The sequence below is a fragment of the Phodopus roborovskii genome, unplaced genomic scaffold (genome assembly GCF_943737965.1).
Source record: "Phodopus roborovskii unplaced genomic scaffold, PHOROB, whole genome shotgun sequence".
NCBI lineage: Eukaryota > Metazoa > Chordata > Mammalia > Rodentia > Cricetidae > Phodopus > Phodopus roborovskii.
In genome coordinates this window covers 58,065,932-58,093,368 of record NW_026126480.1, presented here as the reverse complement: position 1 = coordinate 58,093,368, position 27,437 = coordinate 58,065,932, and the positions used below count along the sequence as shown (strand labels likewise).

The window sequence follows — 27,437 nt, the reverse complement described above, 5'->3', positions numbered from 1 at the left end:
GACAGATCAAGGGACATGACAGTGGAGACCTAATGAAGCGGGGGGGGGGGTATGACACTGAAAGACACTGAGAAATTTTCCGTGTTTAAGGAGGAAGGGTTTCCAGACCACACACACTGTGTACAATGGCTGCATGTTCTGAAAGGGCCACCAGGTCCCATGTCCTGCCTCCCTACCATCGTCCCAGGGATCATCTGTCTTTGGCCCCCATTCCTACCTCCAGTGTCCCTCACTGTGAAAGCACGTGGCCACTATGGGAAATAAGAGTTGTCCTCTGGTTTCATATGAAGATAATTAATCATTTAAAACCTTCAGAACACAGCCTGTCATCACGTAGCATCATGAACTATTGCTATTTAAAACCAACACCTGACAGAGGCCAGCAGGCCAGTGATGCCCAGTGTATGCTGGGGTTCTAGAGAAGACAGTTCTACCAGAAGCCTTTCTACTTTTCTTAGTCCTCACCCTGCCCTGCCCCCTGTAGACAATGCCAAGGTAAGGAAGAAAAGTTAAACAGCTTGGTTTAGCTTTTGGTGTTGTTTCTGGGAGAGGGAGGTATTTTGCTTGTTTGGTTTTTGTAGGGTGGTTTTATTGTTATTGTTAGAGTCCCTCTACATAATCCTGACTGTCCTGGAACTCACTGTGAAGACCAGGCTGGCCTAGAACTCATAGAGATCACCTGCTTCTGCCTCCCAAAGGCTGCCGATAAAGGCATGTGCCACCTTGCCCAGCCTTGTTTTTTGTTTTTTGAGACAGGATTTCATGTAGCTGAGGCTGGCCTTGAACTACTGATCATGATCATCCAACCTCAGCCTCCCAAGTTCTGTAATTACAGGTATGAGCCACCATGCCTTATTAACATTACTTCATAAAAGATAAAGATAACTTACCTTTGCTGAGTTATTTCTGGATTGAATTGTTTTTTATAGAAATAGCCTCCAATGTGGAGTAACTGAGCACCAATGCCTGTGTTACTGTGGGTGCTACGCTCAAACATTCATGCAGGCACCACTCTAGCGGGTTTTATCCATTCTCTCTACTTGAGTGGTTACTTAGCAACACAAAACCACTGACCTCTCTACCTTTAGACCTATTAATCCCACTGGGACAAATTTATTTGTTTATTTATTAGCTATAAATTATTTGTTAACTGTAATGGTTTTCCCAGGGAATCTACCTATAACAGAAAAAGTTGGAAGCAACCCCTACCCCCCAGATTCTAAAAGTAAGGAATTAGAAATGGGAAGGCATCTGCTGCTAACTACTAAAAGTGGGGAGTATGGGCTACATAGAAAACAGTAGGGAACAAGTTTGGTCCTCTCTTACCTCTCTCTCTCTCTCTCTCTCTCTCTCTCTCTCTCTCTCTCTCTCTCTGTGTGTGTGTGTGTGTGTGTGTGTGTGTGTGTTTCACTGGCCTCCCACATCCTCATTTCATACTCTAAAGTGCACTTATCTTCTGAGCAGTTGTCCCTTCCCCAGACTGTAAACTTGTGAGGAGAGAGATTTAGCAGCTCAGTGTTTAAAATAGGAATGGGGATATAACACATGTTCTGAACACATCTTGAAATGAACATTACACGCAATCAGTGTTGAAAACAAAGCATAATGACAGAGACAACAGACACCCTCAAAATATTTCTAGGATGGATGGTATGTGACATCAATGTCAATAGTGTGCAGTGACAGGATCACACTAGGCATGGCTCTGCCCAATCAAGAGTGAACACTGCTTAATGTACCAGGGCCACTGTAACCAATACCACAGTCAAGGATGGGGGCTAAACAGAAATAGATATTCTCACAACTCTGGAGGCTAAAAGTCCAAAGTCAAGAATGTTTGGGCTATTTCTTCCACTGCCTCTCTCCTTGATTTACAGATAGTGTCTTACTCTAAGGTCTTCTCTGAGACCCCACTGGGTTACCCCAGGGTCACACACACCCACGAGGCCACTGGCAGAGAGCTCCCAGGCATGGTGATCCACTCAGATGGCAGACTCTTCCTTCTTTGAGATATCTGTTGTGGGCTGTTGGGGAACATGGTCGGGGGTGTCCAGGACAGTTGCAGAGAGTCTTTGAGGCTTCAAGGGGGTTGTGAGGGTCTTTGAGAGGTCAGGAACAGTCGTTGAAGGTGCTTCAGCTTCAGTTAAGAGGTTGGCAGACAGAGGCCACTGGAATGCTGCCCGAAAGGTTGAGGAAGAACTCTCTGGAGTCCCAGGTGACCAAGGAGTCCCTGGAAAGGCTTGAGGTAGAGTGGAGGATCCAGGAGATACTGAAGATCCTGCTGAGGGCTCAGAAGGCTGAGAAGCTCCCAGTTCCCCTAGAAATGTGCCCTCTGGTTCTGATGGCAGTGAGGATGAGGTGTGGGCTACTGGTGGGCCTGGGAGTACAGTCTGCTCGCCAGACACGTTTGTTCTCAAAAGTAGCTGCAGGAGCTGGAACATGGGCCTTGCAGGTGATGCTGATAGAGGCCCTAGGCAAGAGCTACAGTTGGCAGGGACTTCAGAATCTCCACGCAGGCTCTGAGCAGCTTTGCCAAGGTCTCTGTGAAGGGAGGGTTGCTGCCTTTCTTTTGGAGGAGAGAGGGAATCTAGACAGAGGTAGGGAAACAGGGTCTGACATAAACCATTCTGGGGATGGACACCCTACTCCATTTTCACAGGGGATTCAGCACACCTGGTGAGGGCCATAGTGGGCTGCCTCCAACCTCCATGGATAGAAGGCTGAAAAGAAACCATGAATGGAAGAGAGAAATTCACTAAAACAGCCCTCCCAGGAACTTTTGGAAAGCTCATGACTCAGCCTGTCTCCTCTTTGGGTCTTAGTTTCCTTCATGGAGGAGTGCCAGAGATCAAAGAGAGTCTAATGCTGGGCCTCTGGCTTCCCATTTGCAAAACTGGCCCCCATAGACTTAAGGCCAGATACAAGACTGTACAGGATGCCTTAGCCTAAATCCCCATGCTAGCTATGGACTGTGGGTATCATGACAGGTCAGGTTGGGTGCACCAATGACAGCAGATATAATCACTCTGCTGCAGGGTGTTGCCAAGGGAAAGACAGATCTGTGGAGCCAGAAGATACAGAGATGCTCTGTGTTCCACTCAGTTTTGCTATGAACCTAAAGCTATCCAAAATTATACAATCTGTCTTTTAAAATTTGAAATACTATTCCACATGACTTAGGCTAGCCTCAAACTCACTAGATAGCTAAGGATCACAACTTTTTATTTATTTCTTTTTGAGACAGGATCTCTATATGTAATCTTGTCTGTCCTGGCACTTAGTGTGCAGTTCAGGCTGGCCTTGAACTCACAGAGATCTGTCTGCCTTCTGGAATTAAAGGTTTGTGCCTCCTAGCCCAGCAAACTTGACCTTTTGATCCTCCTGCCTTAGGATTACAGGCATGCACCACTATACCTAATTTATGTGGTGCTGGGAATTGAACCAGAGCATCATGCATACTAGACAAGTGCAGTGAACTAGATTCAATCCCCCAGCACTGAATGAATGAATGAATGAATGAATGAATGAATGAATGAACGAATGAGTAAATGAATAACAGTCTCAACCTACCACCTCTCTCACTTTAAAGGTGTGGTTCATAGGAGGAAAGGAAGCTACACAAAAATAAAAGAGCCAGCAACAAGCAAAGGTTCAGCTGAGGGGCAGTAGATGCTGCTCCGCCTATGGTATAATGGGAAAGTCCTCTAGAGGGCAATGGCACATAGCTAACCATTTTCATGTCATATGCTTTAAATGTGTAAACTGGGTGGTATATGAACTGTGTCTGAAGGAAATTATTATTTTTATTACTGTGTGTGTGTGTGTGTGTGCACGTGCGCGTGTGCGTGTGTGTGTGTGCGTGTGTGTGTGTGTGTGTGCGGGCGCGCACGCGTGCCGCGTGCTACAACATACACATGGAAGTCACAGGACAATTTGAAAGAGTCCATTTTCTCCTTTTACCATGCGTATTATGGCGACCAAACTTGGCTCATCGATCCGGCTTTAAGGCAAGTGCCGCCTTTACTTGTGGAGCCATTCCATCAGTCTCTTGTGTTATTTTTATGTCACCAAAGGAATCAGTTCCTACTCTCTTTCAATGACATGGTGGCTATGGGTAGGAGTAGGGTGTGGTGAGCAGAGCTGACAGTGTGTTTTAGGAAATGAAGTTGTCTCAGCCTGTCTCCTCTTCAGGGCTTAGTCTCCTTACATAGAGGAGTGACAGAGTGCAAGGGATAAGGAGAGAGAGAGTAGAGTACCTCCAATTAGAAACTTTCTTCCCCCAGGCTCTACAACCTCATCTGGAAAAGAGAGAGAATGCCAGGCCCTTGAGCCAGGCATTCCTGTTGAGTTGCTCAATGGCTATTACAGGAGGTGACACTCAGCAGCTGACTGGTGTGCTGGTGACAGTTTCTGAAAAGCTGAGGGGTGATACCTATCAAGTTTAAAGGAGCATGTGGTAGATAAAAGAAAGCATGGTCCTCCAAGTCCCCAATAGTCCCCAGCACTGTTCCCAGCCCTAAACCTCCCCGGAGAAGACCACATCCTGTCATGCCTTTGGGAGGCCAAAGATTTGAGACAGGCATTTCCCAGGAAGCAATGTCATCCACAAGACACTGGGGAAAAGTCCACCATCTTCCTAGAAGTTGGAAATATGTAAAAAAAAAAAAAAAAAAAAAAAAAAAAAGACACACCTATGCATAGATTAACTGGAAAAATTAAAATTCTAAACAGTTTTGGAGACTATGAGAGCCATCTGCATCATTGTATGTTTCCTCAGATCCCCTTCAGGACCAGGTTATGGTAATTTGTTGTGAGAGACCCCGATCTACTCCTGATATTCTCTGACTCAATTGCCCCCACTATCAACCGCACAGTCCTGACACAACCCACAAGATGGGAATAAAAAAGCTGACCCAGAATTTTCCACAGGAGGTACATTACAGGTGTATGGGAGGAAGGGAAGGAGACACAGAGAGAGGGAAGGAGGCCCAGGGCAATAGGTATACAAGGAAGGAGAGAGGGAGGGAGGGAGGGAGGGAGGGAGGGAGGGAGGGAGGGAGGGAGGGAGGGAGGGAGGGGAGCTCAGTGAACTGGGAAGATGGGAGGTAGGAAAACCAGCTCAAGAGAATACGGTAAATGCCCACTATCTGAAGTTTTGTTTTCTGACGCTTCAGTTATCATGATCAATTGCTGTCTTTAAATAGCAAATAGAAATGTTCAGAAATGAAGAGTAGCACGAAGGTCTATATCACCTCACCCCATCTTGCCCAGGCTGGGACTCACACATTTTCAGGGTATCCACGCTGTGTGTGCCCCCCATCAGTTAGCCACTTAGGAACCTCTCTGTTGTAAGTTTGACAGTGCTCCTGGGTAGGGTTCGGTACCATCCAGTTTCAGACACCATCTGAAGTCCCACAGAGTGCCCCTCACAGATAAGGGGACCTTTCTTAAGAGGCCAGCTGTGGTCCTCATCAAGACTTCAGAGCTGTACAACGGAGCACTGTGCCCTGGTTGTAACTGCATCAGAAGCCACATGGATTAGCTGAGTCTGGTGGCCATGACTGTAGTCTCAGCACTCACAGGGCTGAAGCAGAAGGATTCCTTAAATCCAAGAACTTAAGGCCAGCCTGGGCAACGTAAAACTCCTGTCTCAAAAAGGGGTGAGGAGTGGGTGGAGCTGGTGATGGTTGAGGTGCAGCACTAGCCTCGCCTGCAGAGGACGCTGAACTTGACCCATAACACCACACACAGGAAAAAATAAATCAATAAAAATAAATGGGGGGGGTCAGACAATATAACACATATGGCATTTGGTATTTCATAATAAACAGCCCAAACCAGCAGCCTGCCATAATCGTGTGACTTTGAGCAAATCATGGTGTCTGGGCCTGGGTCCCCTTGGCACCCCTTCTTAAGGCCTATGTCTTTGGGAAAGTTTGCAGTGGAAGATGGCAGGGAAAGCTCAGGCTCAAGGCCTGCTTACCTGGGCAGGAAGGGTCAGTACAGACTGGCTGGCAAGGGACCTTTTCGCAGCTCACCTCTCCCAGCTGAAGAAGCAGAAAGACACCATGAGGAATCCCAGAGTATCCTGCCTACCTGTGGCAGAGCTCTCCAGGGCCTCTTGTGTCAACAGTTGGACACACAGAAAAGTGTTGGGTAGAGACTGAAATGCCTGGGCCCGGTCTGGGTGACAGGTAATGCCAACCATGGCAAGACACCTTCATCTGGACTTCCAAAGCGGATTGGGTGGCCAGAGGCAGAGATGAAAGTGGACAGCAGGATGGGCAGATTAGGTCAGGCCACCGTGTGTGGCATGCAGGCATGGTTGTCAGCCCCAGGCCTTCAGGCCAACTCACCTGGCAGATGCATCGGGTACAGGGCTCGTTGTCCAAGGTGAACACCTGACCATTCACTACCTTTCTCCCTTCAAAGTTACAGTCTGCAGAGTCAGAGGACACAGGATGATGAGATCCAGATCATCTGGGAGAATTGGTGTGGGTGACTTTTTCCACTCACCGTGGCACACAGGGCAGCACTCGCCATCCGGGTGGAAGGGGTAGGTACAGGTGATGGGGCAGTCCACAGGTGAACAGGCCACCGAACCCAGCTGTAGAACACAGAACACACATGGCCCTTCACTGGAGACAGCTGGTACAATGCTAGGGAAAGCCCAGGGCTCCCAGCAAGGCGGATCCATCTGGCAGTACATGGGTCATCCATGGTGAGATAGGGGTTGAGGGGTGACCTTTTGGCATCTAGAGTCCTTCCTAACTTCTCGAGAACAAAGCCTGACTTCATCCATGAGGTCACCTGACCTATTGGAAAATGTATAATTATCCAGGGAAGCTTAGCAGCAAAAAACAAGGGAGAGAAGTGGGGTGTGGCTCAACGGGAAAAATGTTCACTCTAGGTTCCATCCGCAGAATCATAAAAAGCAAAGAAACTCAGAGAAAGGTCCAAGAAGCAACATTCCCCAAAGCATGTGCCTGAGAATATACAGGGACAGTGGACAGCGGGCTACTCCGAGGCAACAGAGACATTTACCCTACATTTCTCAATCCATGTGTTGACCTTGTTTTTCCCTATTCACACATACCAGGACTGAGGCTCCCTGACAGCCTACAGGCACACCCACACTGTACTAGGCAGCTCTAGCCAAGCATTAACTTATCAGCATGATAAGTGATGGGACTTCTGTCCTTCATTTTCCAAACTTGATAATTCAGCATGCACTAACCTGCCTTTTAGACTGGGGTATAAGTGTGACCCAGGAGTGTGTATACTAAGGTTCAGTGCCTGGCCCTTCAACCAGTCATGAAACCCTGAGCAAATGACTTGGTCTCTGCAGTCTGGTTCTTTCATCCAGAAATGATGAGATTCACTGAGTTCAGCAACCCAGAAGCAGGCATAGTGGATCAGCCAGAGTTTTCAAATGATTCCCTGACCCTGGCTAAAGATCATGCCAGATGGCTTTCACCAGGACCAGCAGTGAGCTTCTCCGGGTTCAGGAGCTGATTCTGGGAATTTGGGTCTGGTTGGGTGGTGCATACCAGGCAGATGCAGCTCAGACAGGGGTCGAGCACTGATGGGAAGGTCTCATTGTTGTAGAAGATTCTGCCTGTGTAGGTGCAGCCTGCCAAACAGAGCATGTGGTGAGCATTGGCCAGAAGGGTGGCTGGTAGTGGCCAGGTGCCTGGCCAGGGCAAAGGTTGGAAGTTTATCTGGATAACAAGAGTCAGGCCCCACACCTCCCCAGAAGTTAGGCAATCGATCAGCATCCTTGGAATGGGTGCTGGCTGCTTTCTAAGGCTGGATTAAGTAAGGAGGACATTACAGAGTTTTGCTTCAGTATCTTTATAATAGGGGTGGAGTGTCACTGAAGAACTTGGGGTGGGATAGGCAGATGACTCATAAGGCTCAAGGTAGTGCTGGAGACACAAAGTTTTTGTCCCTCTCCAGAGTCAACCAACAAAAGCCCCACCTGTCCGGACCAGTCCCCCATGCCCCCATTCCTGATGTCTCCTAAGACTCCATATGAAAGAGGCCACTTGGATGAAATTGTTCACATACTGGTAAGTACAAAAACACACGACTGCACATGTCTGTGAATTCCAATTTTCAGGAGCTGAGGCAGGAGCATGGAATTCTAGAACAGCCTGGGCTAAAAAGCAAATTCCAGGTCAAGTTAGGTTACATAGTGAGACCTGACTCAAAAGAAAAAAAAAGTGTAATACACACATATATATGTATGTGTATGTAATTATATATATTTATGTGTAATATATAATTTTATATATTACAATATAAGATGTTATATAGATACAATGTAAATATATATTCTACATATATATGTACATACTATATATATATATATAATTGCATATATATAATAAAAGCAGATGAGACAGAAAATATTTTAATTTTTATTTCATCTGTTTTGTTGTTGTCTGTACTTGGAGTAAGGGATGAAGCTCGGAGTCTCATGTATTCTAAGCAAGCACTCTCCCACTGAACTATACCCTTCAACATAATACGATTCATTTTATTTTATCTCATTTTATTTTTTGAGATTTGTCTTGCTATCTAGCCCAGGCTTGATCCTCCTGCCTCTCTCTCCCAAGTATTGGGATTATAGGCATGTGCCAACAAGCACCACCCTTGGGGAGGGATTTTTTTTAAGGATGAAAAACCCGTAACACACATCTATCAAAAGGTATGCACGTTACAAACACTACAAAGACATAATCACAGGGCTGACAGTTGTAAATGGCCCTTTTTAAATGTATTCTGGCTTTATTGCTTTTCTAGGACAAATTTAATTTTGAAATAGTGGAAAAGGTCAAAATTACTGCAGAAAAAAAATCTAGCCTTATTTGCGTTTGCTCTCACTGGCTTGGTTTTCCAGGTCTGGTTCCTATGTCACCCCAAGAGGATTGTAAGCTCTGGATTTTCATGCATGGGTCCCGCATGGAGGCCTTGCCTCAGGCAAGCCACTTTACTTCTCTGAGTTGTGGGTGCTGCACAGGCTTCTGGGAGTGAGGGAGATGCGGGTCCAGGGGTACTCAGTGAGGAGGACACTGAGGTAAGGCAGGCAGGGACTCCAGGAGAATTGCTGAAGAGGGTGAGGTAGGACCTAGCCAGAGTTACCTGCTGAACAGTCAGGACAGCACTGTCCAGGGATCCGGATGGGGTGAGGGCAAGAGTCCACACAGTCTGTCCTCCTGCAGCTCACAGAGCCATTTGCCTGGAGGAAGAAGGGACTTCACCAAGACTTGAGACAGCAGGGTCAGCTTCCCCATACCAAAGGAAAGGCAATGCCACCCACTGTCCGTGGCTTGCCCTCAAGGATGCCAGGATGAGGCTGGGGAATGGCAGACTCTCCCCACACCTCCCCCATGCCAATAAAGATCAGCTGATTAACACAGTTGATAGAACCTCCAGGAAGGTTCTGACTTTCATAAGACAGGGAAGTCCCCTCTGCTTCCTATCCTGTCCCTCAGCAGCAGTTGAGGCCATACCATCACCACCTCCACATTCTTCTCAGCATTCCCCTGGAACCCTGGCTCACCCCAAACCTATCGAGAACAATAAAATCCTATTTTTATAGAAAACTATTCCACCGGAAATGCCTTATGAGGGTTCTTCCTTTTCTCTCTCTCTCTTCCCTCTCCTCTTAAGAATTTGAACATTATGGCCTTTTATTTTACTCTCTTGTAAAATGAGTGCCACGATCAGCCATGAAGGAGAGCCTCAGCAGAGAGAGGCTTTTACTTCCCCCTCCCTGCAGCAAACATGCTCCAGCTGGCCTCTCACGAAGCACCCTAAACAGTCATCTGGAGATTAAGATGTGGTGTCAGGAGGTCCTGCATGACTGGCAGGGGCTCCCTAATGATATCCCGCCCTGCTCTATTTGGAGGAATAAAGCCCTCAGGAAGCCAAGGCACTCAGAGTGGAAAGGGAAAACATTGTGTGGTTTCTTCATAAACAGCCATATGTGGCTTTCAAGCACACACTCTTACTCAGCCATGACAAGGTGCACGTCAAGATGAAACATCACATGGCCCAGAAATGGCACCTCCAGCTCTCTGAGCTAGCTACACCCCAGGCCATCCCGTCTGAGGCCTCCTGAGGCCCCTGGGGCAGACTCTCATGGCAGCAGCTCCCAGCCCAAGCAGGGCCACCCACAGTATCTAAGGCAGCCACCAAGCTCTACTGCCCTCAATCACCCCAACCCTGCCTAGGAGGGGCAACTGAGGCCAGGCTGGCCGTGCCCTGGCTCTGCAGGAGCAGGGTCTCCTGTAAGGGAGGCAGATGGGACAGCCGGGTAAAGCAGCTGAAGGCGAGCAGGTTGTCATTCACCTGGCAGATGCATAACTCACAGGGATCACCAGGTGACCAGATCTGTCCAATCGGAAACTCAACCCCGTTGTCATCTAGAGAGCAGCCTGGCAGGAGAGGTAGCAAAGGGAAAAGACACTTGACAGATAGCGGGGGGGGGGGGGGGGGGGGTGGTGTAGCTCAGTGGTAAGGCACACTCAATGACTCAATGGACCCACAACACTTCCAAAACAAACAAAAAACAAAGTTGGCAGGAATGCTCTCCAGAACCACCCTTCTAAAGATGAAACCCCATGCTCACAGACAAACCACATGTGTTCGCCTAATCTGTGTGCAAACTTTTACACATACAAACACACGCTCACATAGTCACAGCTCACATACAATACTATAAGACACACATGCTCACACCACTAACACACATATGATCAGTCCAAGTAAGGGAAGCCCAGCCTCCCTTCTGTGTTGGGGGCCGTAAGGCTGGACCTCACCTGTGGTGGGTGTGGGCTCCCGACAGGTAAAACAGCACTGTCCTGGGCTCAGCCACCACTCCTCCCGGGGACACTCCAGTTCTGGACATGGTGTGAAGGAGCACTCTACCTCCCCGTTCTGGAAGAGAGACAAGGGTATGCATGCATCAGTGAGGGTGGTTCCCCAACCCTGGGCCACTTGGGGCTGAAGAGAAGGCTGGTGAGCAGCCATCCTCTAGACCTTCAAGTAAAAGTGACAAAGAAATATCCAGAGAGACAGGAGCAAAAAGGGTGAGTCCTTTGGGGAGGGTGATGAAGGAAGGTACTGTGGTGTTCCCCCTGCTCCGCTGGGTCTCTACCATCTACCATCCTCCCTCTTAACCCTAGTTCCATCAAGACTCCCTCCTACCACCCTCCACTCCCACCCCTCTAATCTACTCTAGTCCACATCTAGGAGACTATCCCAGACATCAACCTCATCCTGGCATTCCACCACTCCAAGCCTTAGCAGCTCAGCCCGGTCCGCAGTTTCTGCTTTTCCCCTGTTGGACACAAACATCCTCCCTGGACAATGAGGATGCTTGGCTTCCTATGCACAGACATGTCTGATGCACAGCTGTGAGAGCCCAGCTCCCTCCCCTGGCACTCTCTGCAACACTATCCACAGAGAAGAGCTCCCATGGGACAAGTGGAAGAGCTCTTCCCACAATCCTCTCTGCCCTCTGCTATTTCCCTGGCCCGATTCTCCTGAGCGCACTCACCAGCTGCTGAACTACTGTGTAAAGACCACACCTCCCAGCCTGCTTCCAGCCGGAAGACACATCCCTGAAAAGCCCATCAGCTTCTGCTGCTCCAACCAGAGGTGCAGCACCCTGAGCACCTGACTGGTCCTAGTCACCCCTCAAGTCTCCACTGGCCCTCTCTCCTCCCAGGAAGGTTTGAGGATCCTGTGCCAAGCCATGCCCACCTAGGCTGTAGGTTGCCAGTCAGAGGGGGCTGGTGCTTTTCTGGGCTGAGGGCATGTCCCTAGATCATAGTAAGTGCTCTACCAATACAGAAGTGAAAAACACTGACTTCATGGAGACTGCTGAAAGGCATGGGAGATTTCTACAGGGATTACTATCCCAGTCTCTCCCCGTTTGATGCATAGCAGGTTATCTTTTCCATGGCAAAGCATCTTGGGTAAATTCCTATGCTGCCCACCCAGCTTCCCTCCCATCTTCCATGGAGTCAGCAGGTGCAGGAACCTCACACCCTACCTGGCAGACACAGGTGGTACATTCGTCACCGCCTCCACTGAACACAGCCCCGTCTGTATACCACTGGCCATGGAAGTAGCATCTCCCTGCAGGAGACAAAGGCAGGACTCAGGGCTTCCCTCGGGGAGCAGCTAGATGAGTGGACAGATGGACAGGGAGGGGCGGGGCAGCTGCCCTGGCCAGGACTCAGAGTGCTTCTCAGCCTCCAAATCCCAGACCCCACACGAGTCATTCATTACCCCAGAGGCAGAGGGAGCCCAAAGAGCTACAGAGTAAGAAACTCAGAGCAGCGTGCCAGATGATGGGCAAAGAACATCTGAAGACCCTCCCCAGGGTAACACCAGCCCCAAAGCCTGGCAAAGAGTATATCCATTCAGGCTGCCTTGGGTTCAAGTCAACTCAGAGCTGACTTAGAACAAAAAACAGTAGTCTTGAAGCTACTGCCCTTCAGTGTGCATGGGAGCTGACAGATCCCACATCACAGGTTTCATACTGACTGTACAAAAAGAACTTAAAAAAAAAAAAAAAAAGCCAGACATGGTGTCTCATGCCTTTAGTCCCAGCACACCGGAGGCAGAGGCAGACATAGCTCTGTGAGTTTGAGGCCAGCCTGGTCTACACAGTTAGACAAAGTCTACATAGTCAAGACAAAAATAATAATAACAAAATGTCTTGAGTTAGAAAAGAAATGTATGCCAAGCCTGATGGCACAAACCTGTATGCCCGCTACTTGCAAGGCTGAGGCAAGAAGATGGAAAGAAAGCTCAAGGCCTGACTGGATTATAGAGGGAGTCGTGGGCCAGCTCAGGCAACTTAATAAGATCTTGTCTCAAAGTAAAAAAGCATAAAATGGGGATGTATCTCAGTGAAATAAAGTGTTCACCCAGCTTGCACAGATCCCTGGGTTCAATCTCTAGTACTGTGAAAAAAACCAGAATTTAAATTTGTAATTATATGTATTTATTTATTGGGGGAGAAGCATGGTGTAGCCATGAGTGGTTAACTTGCAGAAGTCCATTCCCTCCTACCAGGTGGGTTCCAGGAATCAAACCTAGGTTATTAGGCACCTTTACTAGCTTAGCCATTCCACTGGCCCAAGATATTTTAAAAGTATGCCAGCAGCCAGGCGGTGGTGATGCACTTTTAGTTCCAGCACTTAGGAGGCAGAGGCAGGAGGATCTCTGTGAGTTCGAGACCAGCCTGGTCTGCAAAGTGAATTCCAGGACAAAGCTACACAGAGAAACCCTGTCTTAAAAAAACAACAACAACAACAACAACAACAACTATGGCAGGTCTGAAATCAGGCCTATTTGAATTGTAGTTCAGCTCCATCACTAACTGCTGTGAGTCTGCAGACAGTAACTTGGCCTCTCTGAATCTGCTTTTTCACTAAAAAGGAGCAGTGAGCATGATCCCCTCACTGTGACAACTCAAGGACTCAACAGACCAAGAGAGGGCAGGTGCCCCAAACAGCATGGGCACGTGCTGGTAGGGAAACTCCCTTCCTGTTGATGAGGTCATTGTTAGACTTAACTTGGAAATGGAGAAGGAAGAAAGTAGATTAAAGTAGATGGGAGTTGGGGGGGGCATGTTAAGACAGGCTGTCCTTCAAGGGAGGGTGTTAAGACAATTGTCCTTCAAGTGAGAGCTTTTTAAGGGCAGTTATGAATGTTGCACACAAGCAGGCAGCCCCCATGCAGTGGGGTCCAAAGACAAGAGACACTAAGGTTCTGCTAGACAAAGAGAGGTGTCCATTCCGAGGAAAGGGGGTGTCTCACCCCACAAGACAGCAGGCTTAGTGAGTAACTCTACTATGGGGGTGAGTGCTAAGGGACCTGGGCGTCTCACCCTGCGGCCTCATCTGCTTACCTTGATTACCTGAAAGGCCTGGGTTTGTTTGTTTGTTTTTTCCCTAAGTCATAGGAAACCATGTTCTTATGTCACAGTGGGTTAAAAGATATTCCTTCACACCCAGAAGCAGACTAGTGCCAGGAATGGGCTCATAGCTCCTTCTGCCCACACTCAAGATGTGTCCTAGAGACAGGGGAAGGCCAAGCTACGAACATAGTGCACATAGGAGACACTCATTAAAATGGGTAATTGACTTATATCATTTGACCTGTCCTTTTAAAGCAGGAGGAGGTCTCCCCTCTCCTACCCAAATACACGCTCCAAAGGCACTTCTCCCCCACACCCCAACAACAAAAATCCCCAAGCATCACCTACCTGGGACACAACTACAGCAATCTGACTGTGGGGGAGTCTTGCAGGGACCAGGGGGACACTCCGGGGATATACAAGACACATTTCCAGCCTGAGGAGGCAAAAGATGGTTGTGGGGACAGGGGTGGGATCAGATTCTCTGCCAACTATGTCTTAAATCCCTGTACTCGGGAGGCAGAGGCAGGCAGATCTCTGTGGGTTTGAGGCCAGCCTGGTCTACATTGCAAGTTTCTGGCCATCCAGGGCTAACTGAGACTTTTTTTCTCCACAAACATAGATAGATAGATAGATAGATAGATAGATAGATAGATAGATAGATAGATAGATAGATAGATAGATATTTCAAGTTAGGAGGTGGAGAAATGGCTCTGTGGTTAAAAATATTTCCTACTCTTTGAAGGAACAAGAGTTTGGTCCCCAGAACCGACATCAGGAAGCTCATAATAGCCCTTAACTCTATCTCCAAGAGATCTGATACCTTAATCTGGCATCTGTGAGCAACCTTGAGCACCTCTGCACACATACACACACAATAACAATAGGGGTTAGGGAAATGGCTCGTGGTGGAGAGCATTTTTCACTCCTGCGGAAGAACCAGGTTCAGTTCCCAGCACCCCCAGGGTGTCTCAGAACCATCTGTAGCTCCAGTCCCAGGGGATCTGACACTGTCTTCAGGCCTCTGGGGACACCAGGCACACAAGTAGTGCATAGACACACATGCAACCAAAACGCTCATATGCAGGAAAATATATAAACAAATGTTTTTTTTTTTTCCTACTTGTATGTCTGTATGAGAGTGCCAGATCCCCTGGAACTGGAGTTACAGACAGTTGTGAGCTGCCGTGTGGGTGTGGGGAATTGAACCCAGGTCCTCTGGAAGAGCAGCTGGTGCTCGTAAGCACTGAGCCATCTCTCCAGACCATAAATAAATCTTCTTAAATAAATAACTAAAAAGTCAAACAATAAAGCACTTTTTTTGGAGAGAGAATCTCACTATGTATTCCCAGTTCTGCTGTCCTGGAACTCACTCTGTAGACCATGCTGGCCTCAAACTCACAGAGATTCACCTGCCTATGCATCTCAAGAGCTTAAAAGATGTGCTACCACACCCGGCACAAAATACATCTTTAAAAACAACTTTGAAGTTCAAATTTAAAAAGTCTCCAGCATTAGGGTCATTAACTATGTAAAGATGTGTTACATTGGTAATGTGGAATATTACTTTAACCAGGCAAAGATGTATTACATTTGTTTATGCTGCATTTGTTTAACTATGTAAAGATGTGTTGCTATTTTACCTTGCCTGCCCAAGTAAGGCACATGATTAATCTAAGAAAAAGCTGAATGGCCAATAGCTAGGCAGAAAAGGAATAGGCAGGGCAGAGAGAATAGGAGGAATTTCGGCTGAGGGAGAATGAAGGAAGAGAGACCAAGAAGAAAAGAGAAGGAGACACTCTAGGCCAGCCAGGGAGCCACCACTCAGCAAGACATGGAATAATACATACGGAATGAAAGAAAGGTAAAAAGCCCAAGGCGATATATAGATGAAACGTAACAGATTAATTTAATTTATAAGAGATAGCAAGAAACGAGCTGAAGTTAAGGCGGAGCATTCATAATTAATAATAAATCTAATTTGGGAGTTGGTTGGTGGCCCCAAAGAAAGCCTCCACTAACAAGATTTTATACAAAGGATATTACATCTCCAGGAGCTTTTAACATGGGTGGATTCAGCATCCATCTCACTATATAAAAATGGGAGAATATACGTGAGTTCCTATTCTCTGCATGCTTAGCACACAGGAAAAGCTAAATGAATGCTATTGGCATTCTGTGTATCACTCATTATCTACCACCCACCCACCATTGTGGCCACCCCAGGGGCTATGTTTAAAGTTGGACAGAGGGTGGCAGCAAGGATTGGTAGTCACAGCCTGTAACAGACCCACTTTGAATCTGTGGATCAGGGACAGCATCACCTACCCTGTACTTGCTGGGAGCCTCTGGTTAGGGAACAGAGGAAGGGCACCAAGCCTGTGCCTGAAGGCACAGTAAATGCTTATGATTGCTCTTTGAGGAGTGAACTTGCCAAAAACGAAAATACTCTTAAGAAGGCCGGGGGAGCTGGGCGGTGGTGGCACACACCTTTAGTGCCAGCACTCAAGAGGCAGAGACAGGCAGGTCTCTGTGAGTTTGAGGCCAGCCTGACCTACAAAGTGAGTTCCAGTACAGGCTCCAAAGCTACAGAGAAAACCTGTGTCAAAAAAACCAAAGAAAGAAAAAAGAAGACGACGACGACAGCCAGAAGGCTTAATGAGGCTGCTCTCTCCCCCAGTGGACACCTTTGTTGTGGTACTAAATATTTTGCCTGGAGAAAACTTCCCTGGTGAAGTTCCTGAGAGAGTTCCATCCTCCTCTTCCCAAACAGATGGACCCTGTTCTGCCCTGGCTTTCTCATGCACAGCAGATGCCTCCCAAGTCTGTCGGCCTGAGCTTGGATGCTTCTGTGACCCTCTCAAGCTCGGTTTAGACCCAAAGCCCTGACACAAGCTCCCTTCAACATCCGATCTGTTCCCTCCTTGACAACTCCCAAAGGTTAGGGAAACACCCAGGATCTCAGGTTGCTCACCAGGCAGACACACACAGTGCAGTTCTCTTCAGGAGGTGAAAACACGTCCCCTTCCTCTCGGATGGCACCACTGTGAAAGCAGCCTTAGAAAGACAAGCAAACAAGCAAGCAAACAGAGGTGGGGACATCAGCCTCCTCAAAGAGGACACCTGAGGTTTCTACTTCGCCAGGCGTAATACTTCTAGAAGCTCCTCTCACCACCCTGGATGCCCAGACATAGTGACCTCTGGGAAACAACACGGGAGACACATGCAAGATCAGCTGCGGTGGCCCTGAGTGTTCATCCAAGTGTATCCCACCACACAAGACAGGTCAGGGTCCAAATGGAAAATTCCAGCTCCATTTACCCAAGCAGCCTTGCCCATGTCACCTTGCCTCTGCAATTTTCACCATAAAATGGAAATATCACCAGGTGGTGGTGGCGCACACCTTTGATCCCAGCCCTTGGGAAGCAGAGGCAGGCAGTTTTCTAAGTTCGAGGCCAGCCTGGTCTACAGAGTGAGTTCCAGGACAGTCAGGAGCTACACAGAGAAACCCTGTCTCAAAAAACCAAAAAATAAAAAATAAAAATTAAAAAAAAAAAAAAAAGGAACTATCACTATGTACCAGCAGGAGACCTGAAAGGTTCCACAATCTTGATTATAAAGAGAATTCAGTTCTTTCCATTAGGTCCCAATACATAGGTGGAACATAGCAAAAAGGGAAATCATCTCTAAGACAACCAATACAGGCACTTCCTTGCCAAACCCTGGGGAGAAATTTTCATTTTTGTGGTGCTGCAGATTGACCCAGAACCTACATCGCACACACTAAGCAAGCACTAAGCCCGGCCCCAGCCCATGAGAGGAAGTGAAATGACTGTCCCCTAGCAATCCAAGAGCAGGTGGGACAGGGCAAGGAGAAAACAGAATGGATGTGGACTCATGGGAGGGAGGGAGGGAGAGATCAGAGGGCCGGTGGGCAGGCAAGCAGGCTGGCTGGCCAAGAAGAGCAGCCAGATGAATGGTTCTCCTTGAAAAGTACTTCGGCACAGACACAGAATCTCAAAGTGAGATTCCAGAGCAGCCGTTTGTCTAGTCTTAGGCCCCAACCCTGAACCTCCATCAGAACCGGCCTTCCAGGTGACTCTAAGAACTGATTGTGAGGGAAGCTGAATAATAAATAGGCTTTGGGCTTCAAGAGGCTATAGAGGAAGGAAGAGCAGGGCTGGGTCCCTCCCCATCGGCTCTTACCAGTACAAGACGGGCAGCACCCCCCGTCTCTGGGTGGAATTGGATGGGAACAGGTAGCATTACACCTCACTTTTCCACAGGTCACCTCTCCATCCTGGACACACAAGCGGGCTTTGCAGCCATGGGCAGACCCCAAACGCTCCATCAGGGCAACCCGGGGACTTCACGCCTACCTGACAAGAGCACTGAGAGCATCCAGGCTGGCTCCAGCGGCTCCCTGGCTCATGTGTGGCTCCCTGGTACCAGCAGGAAGACAGCCCTGTCCCCAGCCTTGCGCCTTCCGGGCCCCTGGGGGAAGGAGTCCCCACTGCCTCCCCCTGGAGAGGTGGAGGGGGGCTGAGGGTCCCCAGTAGAGAAGAACTTGGTAATGGGGTGGATAGCAACTGTGTGGGAAGGAATGTTGGTAGGGCCAGGGTGGTAGATGGCTGATGGGTTGTTCTGACTCCAGTAGGGTATCCTGGGGCCCCTGGAGGAGGGCTGTGTCCTGGGGACAAGGCAGGCCGGCCTGCCTCAGGAAGAAGCAGGGACATCTTAGCAGGGTGCTGCCGGGGCTGCAGGATAGCAGATGGGGCCAGAACAGCCTTCGGGAAAGCTGAAATGGAAGCACAGGGTCTCCTGAGGGAGGCAGCAGGGGTAAGAAGTGGGGTTCTAGGGTCCTAGATTGGGTCACCAGTTTCCTAATCATAATATAACCGGCTGGGAACTGCTGAGGCCACCATGACAGACACAGGGAAGAAGGCAGGGAAAGCAAATGGGCAAGAAAAGATCCCAAGCCAGTAACAAGGAGGTCCAGCAGCTCCAAGATTCACCTGCCCTCCCTTTCTTAACAGCAACAAAGGGAACACAGGTTTTCCTGAGACTGGGAGATCTCCAGGTCCATCCTGGGAACAACTCTCCCTAGCTGCTATGGGCTGGGGTCTGAGTCAGTGCTCTGCTTCCCACCTAGCTGTGGCTTCCCTGCAGGGGAGCCAGGGCTCAGGATGAGGGGTTCTCTCCAGCTTCATAGCAGACTGGTCCCCCGTGGGAGGAGGCTCCTGCCCCAACATATGTACTGGGAAACTGAATGGGCATTGTCCCTACAGATGAACACCTCCTTGCCAGGGGGATGGAGGATCCCTGAGAGTCTGTGTCACACCTTCCTCCATCATTACTGGTTTGTTTTTCCTTTTTACCATTTGTGTGCAGTGGCTGGGAACGGGGAAAAGGGAAAAGGGGAATGGGCTGGCTAAATAAAGTCCGGGATGGAGAGATTTCCAGGGGTTAAGTAAGAGCACTCAACTGCCTTCTCTTGCAGAGGACCAGGTTCAGTTCCTGGCAGCTCACAACAACCCATAACCCCAGTCCCAGGAGACTAGACATCCTCTTCTGGCCCTCCTGAAGCACATGACACACATACATACCACACACCAGCAGGCATAACACTCATCATACACACAAAATAACCCTTTTATTAAAAGAAAGAAAGGAGAAGAAAAAGGCCAGGCTAGAGAGATGGCGAGATGGCTCACTGGCTAAGAGCACTAGGGCCCTGTAGCTCCAGGTCCAGGGGATCTGGCACCCCCTCCTGACCTCCACAGACATCAGGCACACACATATAAGCAGGCAAAACATTCATATGCATAAAGAGTTTTAGTAAATAAATTTCAAAAATGTAAAGTGGAAAGAGACAATGAGAAAGAAAGTGGGGATACTGGAAGTGACAAACAAAAAAAGAACTTAAAGAAGGTTCTGGCACAGAGGTGGCACCTGTGGTTAGGGGTGAGACCTGGTACCACAAGGGCAGAACCAAAATCTATAGTGTTGCCTGGAGCCAGGAACACAGGGTCTTGTGCTGAAAAGGCAGGACTACGGTCTAGAGAGCAGGGTGATACTCACCTTCACAGGACACACGGTCAGCTCGAAGCCTGAAGCCAGGTCTACAGGTGCACAGGAAGCTGCCCACAGTGTTATGGCAGGAGTGGTGACAGACTCGCCTCTCCTGCGGTCGCCGACACTCGTTCACATCTGTGGGAGAAGCTCACTGTCTTCCCTTGGTCATGGAACCTTTCTCTTCCTCCCATCCCTGAACACCCAAAAGACTGGCAGAGTTCACCTCAAGCTCTCATAAAGTTCATCCCTGCTCCAGAGTACAAGATGCAACTCAGAATGCTAGGGATGGGGCTGGTATCGATCAGCAGTAGTCTTAGAAGCTTCACATGTCCAGTGGGTGGGTGGGTATCTCATCCTCAGGACAATTAAGTGTTCAGCTCTGGTGCAAATCTCATTTCTGCAGTCTGGCATTCTTTTGTAAACACTGTCTTAAAACTCACTGTCCTGTTCAAAGCAGGCTCAAGACAAATATGTAACCCTCTAGTACAAGGTCTTTTTCAAGCTCCTGGGCCCATGAACTAAATGTGGTAATCCCTTTCTGGAAATTTCTAAGAGGCTGAGAAAACAGGAGTCTCCTTCTTAACCAAAAGAACCAAAACATAAAGTAGTTTGTTTACTCCAGGGAGCAGAGGCAGCCAAGAAAATGGGTGAGCAGAGAGGAGTTCTGGATGTGTATCTGGGAGAGCAGTGAAGAGAATATAGCAGGCTGAAGAGAACTTGACCAGGGAAGCCCAGCTTGGGATACCAAGCATGGGATGGGAGCACTCTAAGCAGAAGTTCCACAGGACTGGAAGGTCCAAATTTTGGTCTTCCCAGTTTCCAGACTGACCTGTCCATCTTCCTGATTGGCAGCCTAAGTGTACCACACACAGGCTGCTGATCTCACCTATGCAGGAGTGCCGGTTGCCATGGAGATGGAAGCCAGTGTGGCAGGAACACTTATAGCTGCCAATGCTGTTCTTACATCTCTGCTGGCAGGGCGTTCCCAGGCACTCATCCGTGTCTGTGAAGGGAGATGACAAAGCTCGCACCCATTTCTCCACAGAGCTTAGACTCTTGCTTTCCCCCCTCACCCCACTCAGGGCCATGGGGGCCATCTTTCCCAACTTCTGGACTCCCCTACCAGCTGACAGTCTCCACCCTCACCATCTCACCCCAGCCCAAGCCACCTTGCCTCTAGGCTGGAGAATAGACACAGCCTCCCTGAGTTCTCTGCCTGTGTTCCTCCTGAACCACAAACCATCTTCCCATAATAGGCCCCAGGAGGTCCTATTATTACCCAAGACCACCTGCAATGGACCACTCTGCTCCAAACCTTGGAGCAGAGTGGTCCATTGCAGCACTCATGAGACCATTACACATAGCTATGGGGCCAGTGAAATGGTCCAGCAGGTAAAGGTGCCTCCCTCCAAGCCTGATGAGTTGGCTCTCTGGGACCCACATGATGAAACAACTCCCAAAAGTTGTTCTCTGACCTCCACATGCACACTTAAATGTAAGAAAATTAAATAAATAAAATGAACATAGCTATGGGTGAACATTCCCAGCCCTCACCTTCACCCATATTTTCCCACATCTTCTAAATACGTCTCATTCCTTCCCCATGGACTCATATTCTGCCTACCCCAAATGCCTTTCCCTCTTGTGTGCATAGAAGAGAAGTCTTCTGTAGGCTCTAAAAGCTTCCTTCACAGAGCCTCCCACACAGAAACTCACCCAGGCTGCTGTTTGAAGCTGAAACAACAACAAAAACCCCTAGAAATAATCTCCCTGTTTGTCAGAACTCATAAGCTATGGGACAGTTGCATCACAGAGAACCCAGCAGCAGTTAAAAAAACAACAACAAATCTGTCTGGTCTGTTTACCTGATGTGGGAAGAGCCTTAAGAGCAATTACTGCTCAGGGGGAAAAAATGGAGAGGCAACTGTGATCAGCCCCCAGCTCCTATATGATAGTGGCTAAACTATTTGTGTTAAGCCTCGGTGTTCTTATCAGAAAAATGGAGATAAACAGTATCAACTTCATAATTGTGAGGATGGAATGAGAGCACACATGGAAAGTGCTTAGCCTGGTACCCAGCATGTGAGTTTGGCCATTAGTAAGCCTGTATACACGCATGTGTAAGAACATATGACTATGAGGGGCAGGCAGGCAGGCAGGCAGGGCATCTAGACTGAAAAACCATGCTGAAAGCTAACTTCCCAAGGTTCGGGTGCTTAGGAGGTAGGGCTTTGGGAGATAGTTAGGGTTAGATGACATCACAAGGGCAGAAGAGTGACCAGAGCACCCCATGTCCCTCCCTCTCACCATCTTGTGAGGACACAGCAAGAGCATATTCTTCAAGCCAGATGCTAGCCAGTACCTTGGCCTTAGACTATGGCTCTCTAGGGTCTGAGAGCAAATTCCTGTGGTCTAAGCAGCACAGTATTAGGGCAACTCAAGCAGACCAGGAAAGCAGGGCTCTCTAGAGTAAGAGGAGGGTGATGGGAGAGAGGCATGAGGCTCGAACCATAGTGCTCAAGATTTTTGGGTTTGATGAAATTTCACATGCAGAGAAAATAATAGCTCAGAATCAAGGGGCTTATTTTGTCTCCTCTGCCTCATTGTGTGAGACTGTGATGAGAATCATCCTTACATATCCGTGCAAACCAAAGTCTCTTGGAAAGGATAAGTGCTGTAGAAGATCTCACTCTGCCAGGTGTGGTGGAGTATGCCTATAATCCCAGGACTAAAGTGGCAAGCTGGAAGTCAGGCTGGGCTGCACAATAACACCCTGTCTACAGAAAAGAAGACAAGAGGAAGACATCTTCTTGCTGGGCCCCCATAGCTAGTACCTTGTCCCAATCTTTTCTTTTCCAAACCACCAGACTGTAGGGTGTGTGGGTCCTACAGCACAGATACCCCCAGAACCTAACCCTGGAGGAGCTACAAACACACTTAAGTGACAGACTCCTTCACAGGCCCCTCCCACTCACAGCCTGCATCCCTCCCATCTCTATCTTGGTACCTCCTGCCCTGGGTGCATCTGCCCCTTTCTCTCCCTGAGATGGTTCCTTCATCCCCATCCTTCCCTATGACAGAAACAGAAAATTTTAGAGTGCCTTGGTTCAGAGCAAGTCCACCATGAACTGGGCATGAGCACGGTGGCACATGCCTATAGTCCCAGCACTTGGCAGAACTCAGTTGAAGGCCGGCCTAGTCTACAAAGTGAGTTCCAGGACAGCCAAGGATATGTAGGGAGGTTCTATCTCAAAGAAACAAAACAAAAGAATCCGCCATGCTGGACTGAAACCCTAAGTCTATCTCTTACAAACAGAATGGATGTGAGGGAACCTTTGTTTTCCCAGTACCGCAGGATGACACAGCATCCTTCTCAGAGGCATGGAGAATGTATCTCACTGGGTCTGGCAGCACCTAGAAACCACTCTTGACACCTCTGCCCACTCACCTTGGCAGCTATGACGATCAGCAGACAACTGCATGCCTGGCCCACATTCGCACACGAAGCCGCCTTCCGTGTTCACACAGTGGCCCTCACAAGATGAGCTTAAACACTCATCAATGTCTGAGAAAAGAAAACCCTTTGCACAGCCCATTCTAACTGTGATGGTGACTCCAGGAACAGTGACCCCCACTTCGAGGGGAGCCCCAAAGAGAGGAGATAAAAGGACAGAGGGCCTGGGCCCTACTCTTAACCCATGCAGGCAGGTTAAAGGGCGGGGAAGCATACCTGAGGGAGGCAGAGACATTTTGATAGTCCTTATATGGTAACCTTCAGGTCCCCAAAATGGCAGGGCCCAGTGAACATTGTCATTATACTAGAGACTCAGAAAGGGGTTACTGACGACCTCGGACATAATGGAGATGCTCCCAGGCCCAGAGGGGTGACATGCCCTGCTCAGGAATAAGCTGATACAGCAGGTATGTCCTGGAGGAGTGTGGGGCTAGGAGAATCAGGAGCGTTGAGAGGCGGCCTGGGTGTGGAAGGGGTGGGGATATCTGCTGGGCTCTCTGGAACTGTACTAACATCCCACCCCTCCCCCACCCCCTCCCCCTCCCTCTCCCCTCCCCCACCCCGATCCACCATGGTCCTCTGCATGCACATCATGACACACACACATAATAAACAAACAACACCTCCAACCAGACTTTTGCCTCTGAAGAGATGGACAAGAAACTGATCATAGTAATCATCTCTGGTAAACGTCACACACTCTGCCTACAGCTCCCGGCTGGCTCTGGGAGCAGACACCATTTCACCCTCCCCTTCCTCATCCCAGACTTCTCACCTGCACACCTGATACCAACAGCTGTCTCAGTCATCAAGAAGCCCACAGGGCATACTCGGGCTACCTCCTGACAGCCACCATGGTTACAGGTGAGATCACAACCATACTCCCCGCAGGATCCTTGGACTTCTAAAACAAACAGCACGGAAGTAAGCACATATCAACAAGCAGCAAAGCAGGTGGCAGTCTGGCCTCTCAGATGTCCTAGGGCTCCTCCTGAATCTGCTGCAGGGTGGGTGGTCTGGAAGTGAACACATTTCCCATCTACGTCTACCACTTACTAGCCATGCTGTTGGTTAATATCGATTGTCAACTTCCTAGGATCTTGAGTCAAATAGGAGGAAACCTCTGGATATGTCTCTGAAGGAATTCTAGACTGGGTTGAGATGGAGAGGCCCGCTCTAACTGTGGGAGGTGATGCTCCATAAACCTATGGAGCCAAGCTGAACACAAGTGAGACACTGAGCTGAGCAGCAGCCTTCGACTTTCTCTGTGTGCTGACTGAGGATGCCATGTGAGCAGTTGCCTCCCTCTCCTAGCACCATGCCTTCTCCGCCCTGATAGACTACACCATTGAACTAAAAGTCCACATTAACTTTTCCTCCTTTAAGTTGCTTTTATCAGCTATTTTGTCACACCTGTAACAAATGTAGCTAATACATCATACAACCCAGGAAAAGCCAAAAGTTAAATGTCTCAGCCTTGTCAGTCAGAGAGGTATGAAAATGCCTACCTAACAGGGTGTCTGGATGCCAAGCTAGAACCTATCTCAAGTGGCTAATGTCAGGCACATAATCTTGATGCTCCTTTGGTGGTCCCCCATCAGCCATTGTCCCTGTTACCTGGGCAAGTGGCCCCTTGCTCTCCATCCTGGCAAGAACAGACATTGGGGGCGATGCAGATGCCACTCCCACAGCCAAAGGAGCAGAGGGCTGAGAGGAAAGATGCAGGTGAGGGACTAGGCACTGGCAATGCACAGCCCTGGGCAGGTGCTGAGAAGGCTTGGGTCACAGGAATGGGTACTTACGCAGGGTACAATGCCCACTGCCCATGGAAGGAGCCCAGCCAGGGCAGCAACCACTCCCGAAGCCCGATAGGCAGACATGGGGGCCCAGACGACGTCTGCAAGAAAAAAAAAAAAAAAAAAAAAAACACTCTGTCCACAATCTGTATGAAGAGAATGGCAGAAGCTCCCAGCTCATCCACTGGTCTATAAGTTAGTTAACAGGGTTCTCCAGAACCCCTGGGGGGAAAACAGTGGGAGACTTCTAAATGACCCACAATCCCTCCTGGAGGCAGGAGCAGACAAAAGCAGAAGAGACCAGATAAGATCTTCAGTGTCTCTATCCTCTTTACTCCCTGAGGATTTGTCTGTTCACGTCAACATCTAAAATACCTAATAACTTCTCCAGTGGGAAGCCAGAAAAGGAAGAAAGCAGAAGGTCTGGATGGCATCCCTCAGGGTGCCAACAAGGTACCCAAGGCTTGGCCCAGAAGGTTCTGTCCAAGTAAGAACACCCTCTGGAGCTTCAGGTGACCTAGAGCCAGTGTCCAGAATGGGTAGGCAGTAAAGCTGTGATTCTGCTACTGTCCTCACTTTCAAGGGACAGACAGGATCCGGGTGATGGGAACTGAGCATAACAGTCACCCTAAGAGGACTTGTGGTCAGAAGAGGGTCCCTGGGATGACAGCTTCCCTGCTCCAAGCACAAGAAGACCAGAGAAGTGGTATGAAAGGAGGGGGACATCCCAGGCAGAGGGGACATTGGCAGGGACTAGACGTCTTAAGTCATGGCTGGAGTAAGTATCATGAATCCAATCATACTCCGAGCTGATGGGAATTCCATCCCACCAGTCCGAGCATCCTGTCTATACCTGTCCCTGCATCAGACACAAACGATATAGGACAAGACAGGTTTTCCTGGTTCTTAGGGTTAATAATCTGTTTCAAATGTGGGAACCTTAAGGGACCATAACAGTACAGAAAAGTTTGCTGGGGACTGTCGCTCTCAGAAGTCAAAAGCAGAGAAGTCAAACCAGGGGCTGACATCGACATCACACACATAGGAGTGATGATAGCAACGACCAAGGAGGGTCCTGCAGCTGAGATCCTCAAAAGAGCCAGTTAAGCCAAAGGGAACTCTGAAAGGGACATGAGGTGCCATCAAAGTGGTAAATGGTAGGGTAGGTACCTGGAGAAGCTGGTAGAGTTTCACCCTCAGGTAGGCAGGGTCAGAGTACCCACAAGAAAGCCCCAAGGAGTTTTTCACGTGTGGCGATGTCAGGGAGGCAGACTGAGCGTGTGCTGGGCTGATTCAGTCTGCAGGAACTGGCAGGGATCTGTGGAACCCACGTGCTGAGCCTTAAGCCCTTCCTTTAGGGCTACCCCTGCTGTGCGCCCCTGGGAAGATGTGGCCATGGGCCAGGCTACCCTCTGACACCATGTTCTCTTAATATGAGCATCACACTCACACGATCAGCACTCGGTCACCAGCCCACTGTGTTGGTGGAGGATTGGGACACTCTTAGGGAGGACCACAGGGTTCAGGAAGACACGCCTCCCGCCTCCTCGGCCTGTGCACACATGCGCAGAAACCAAAGCATAACCCTGAGGCACCGGTGGTTCCAAGGTCCACGGAGTGCACAGGGCAAGGGGCACTAAGAAAACCTCCTACCCCAAGGCAATGGGTGCAGAAGCGGAGGAGGCCCCTCACTACCAAGGAAGAAAGTGTCAGGCAGTGGAGAACTGATGGCAAGTGCTGGGGTCCCCTAGCCACCTGGTCACTTAGTACTCCAAGACTCACCCAGAGCCAAGATCCCATCTTCCATATGCCCTAGTGAGAGCAGTACCCAGCCAGGGCCAGCAAACTGGCACAAACTGTTCTTTGTCCAGACCCCCTGGTGCGTCCACACCAGAGGATATCGGTCTTGCGGCTGCCCTCTTGCCAATGCCTCCCAGCTCCACGCTGTGATGCTTGGTGGCTGGGCCGCTGAGGGGCGCCAGGCTCTTACCTCTCGGCCGAGTAATGCCCGGGTGCCTTCCTCCCGGTGTAGCCTCGGGCCAAAGACCCCAGCAACAGGATCACGATGCAGGCAACATGGAGCAACAGTCCAGCCCACATGACTGGC

At 49.1% G+C, this 27,437-nt stretch overlaps 1 protein-coding gene across 1 annotated transcript; it reads right to left on the bottom strand.

Annotated features, from left to right (window-relative positions):
- Window positions 1–1,968: 1,968 nt before the first annotated feature.
- Window positions 1,969–27,437, bottom strand: Vwce (von Willebrand factor C and EGF domains). The gene is made up of 20 exons (XM_051193949.1): window positions 27,321–27,437; window positions 25,337–25,431; window positions 25,152–25,241; window positions 24,310–24,438; window positions 23,469–23,585; window positions 20,907–21,023; window positions 20,027–20,155; window positions 18,325–18,743; window positions 18,152–18,245; window positions 16,920–17,002; window positions 14,294–14,381; window positions 12,068–12,153; window positions 10,830–10,947; window positions 10,360–10,445; window positions 9,148–9,244; window positions 7,551–7,633; window positions 6,517–6,607; window positions 6,357–6,439; window positions 5,984–6,047; window positions 1,969–2,587 (listed from the first exon to the last, which is right to left on the bottom strand). Exons 1-20 carry the CDS (start codon window positions 27,428–27,430, stop codon window positions 1,983–1,985), a joined length of 2,784 nt encoding a protein of 927 aa, XP_051049906.1. The 5' UTR covers window positions 27,431–27,437; the 3' UTR covers window positions 1,969–1,982.

Excerpts from the sequence above, each read along its gene's own strand:
- Vwce (XM_051193949.1), bottom strand. The coding sequence starts at position 27,430 with ATGTGGGCTGGACTGTTGCTCCATGTTGCCTGCATCGTGATCCTGTTG. Across the intron at positions 12,154-14,293 it reads TTGCTGTAGTTGTGTCCCAG|GGAGATGCTACTTCCATGGC; the intron begins GTAGGTGATGCT and ends TGTCTCCTGCAG. Across the intron at positions 6,440-6,516 it reads GTGCTGCCCTGTGTGCCACG|ACTGTAACTTTGAAGGGAGA; the intron begins GTGAGTGGAAAA and ends CTGACTCTGCAG.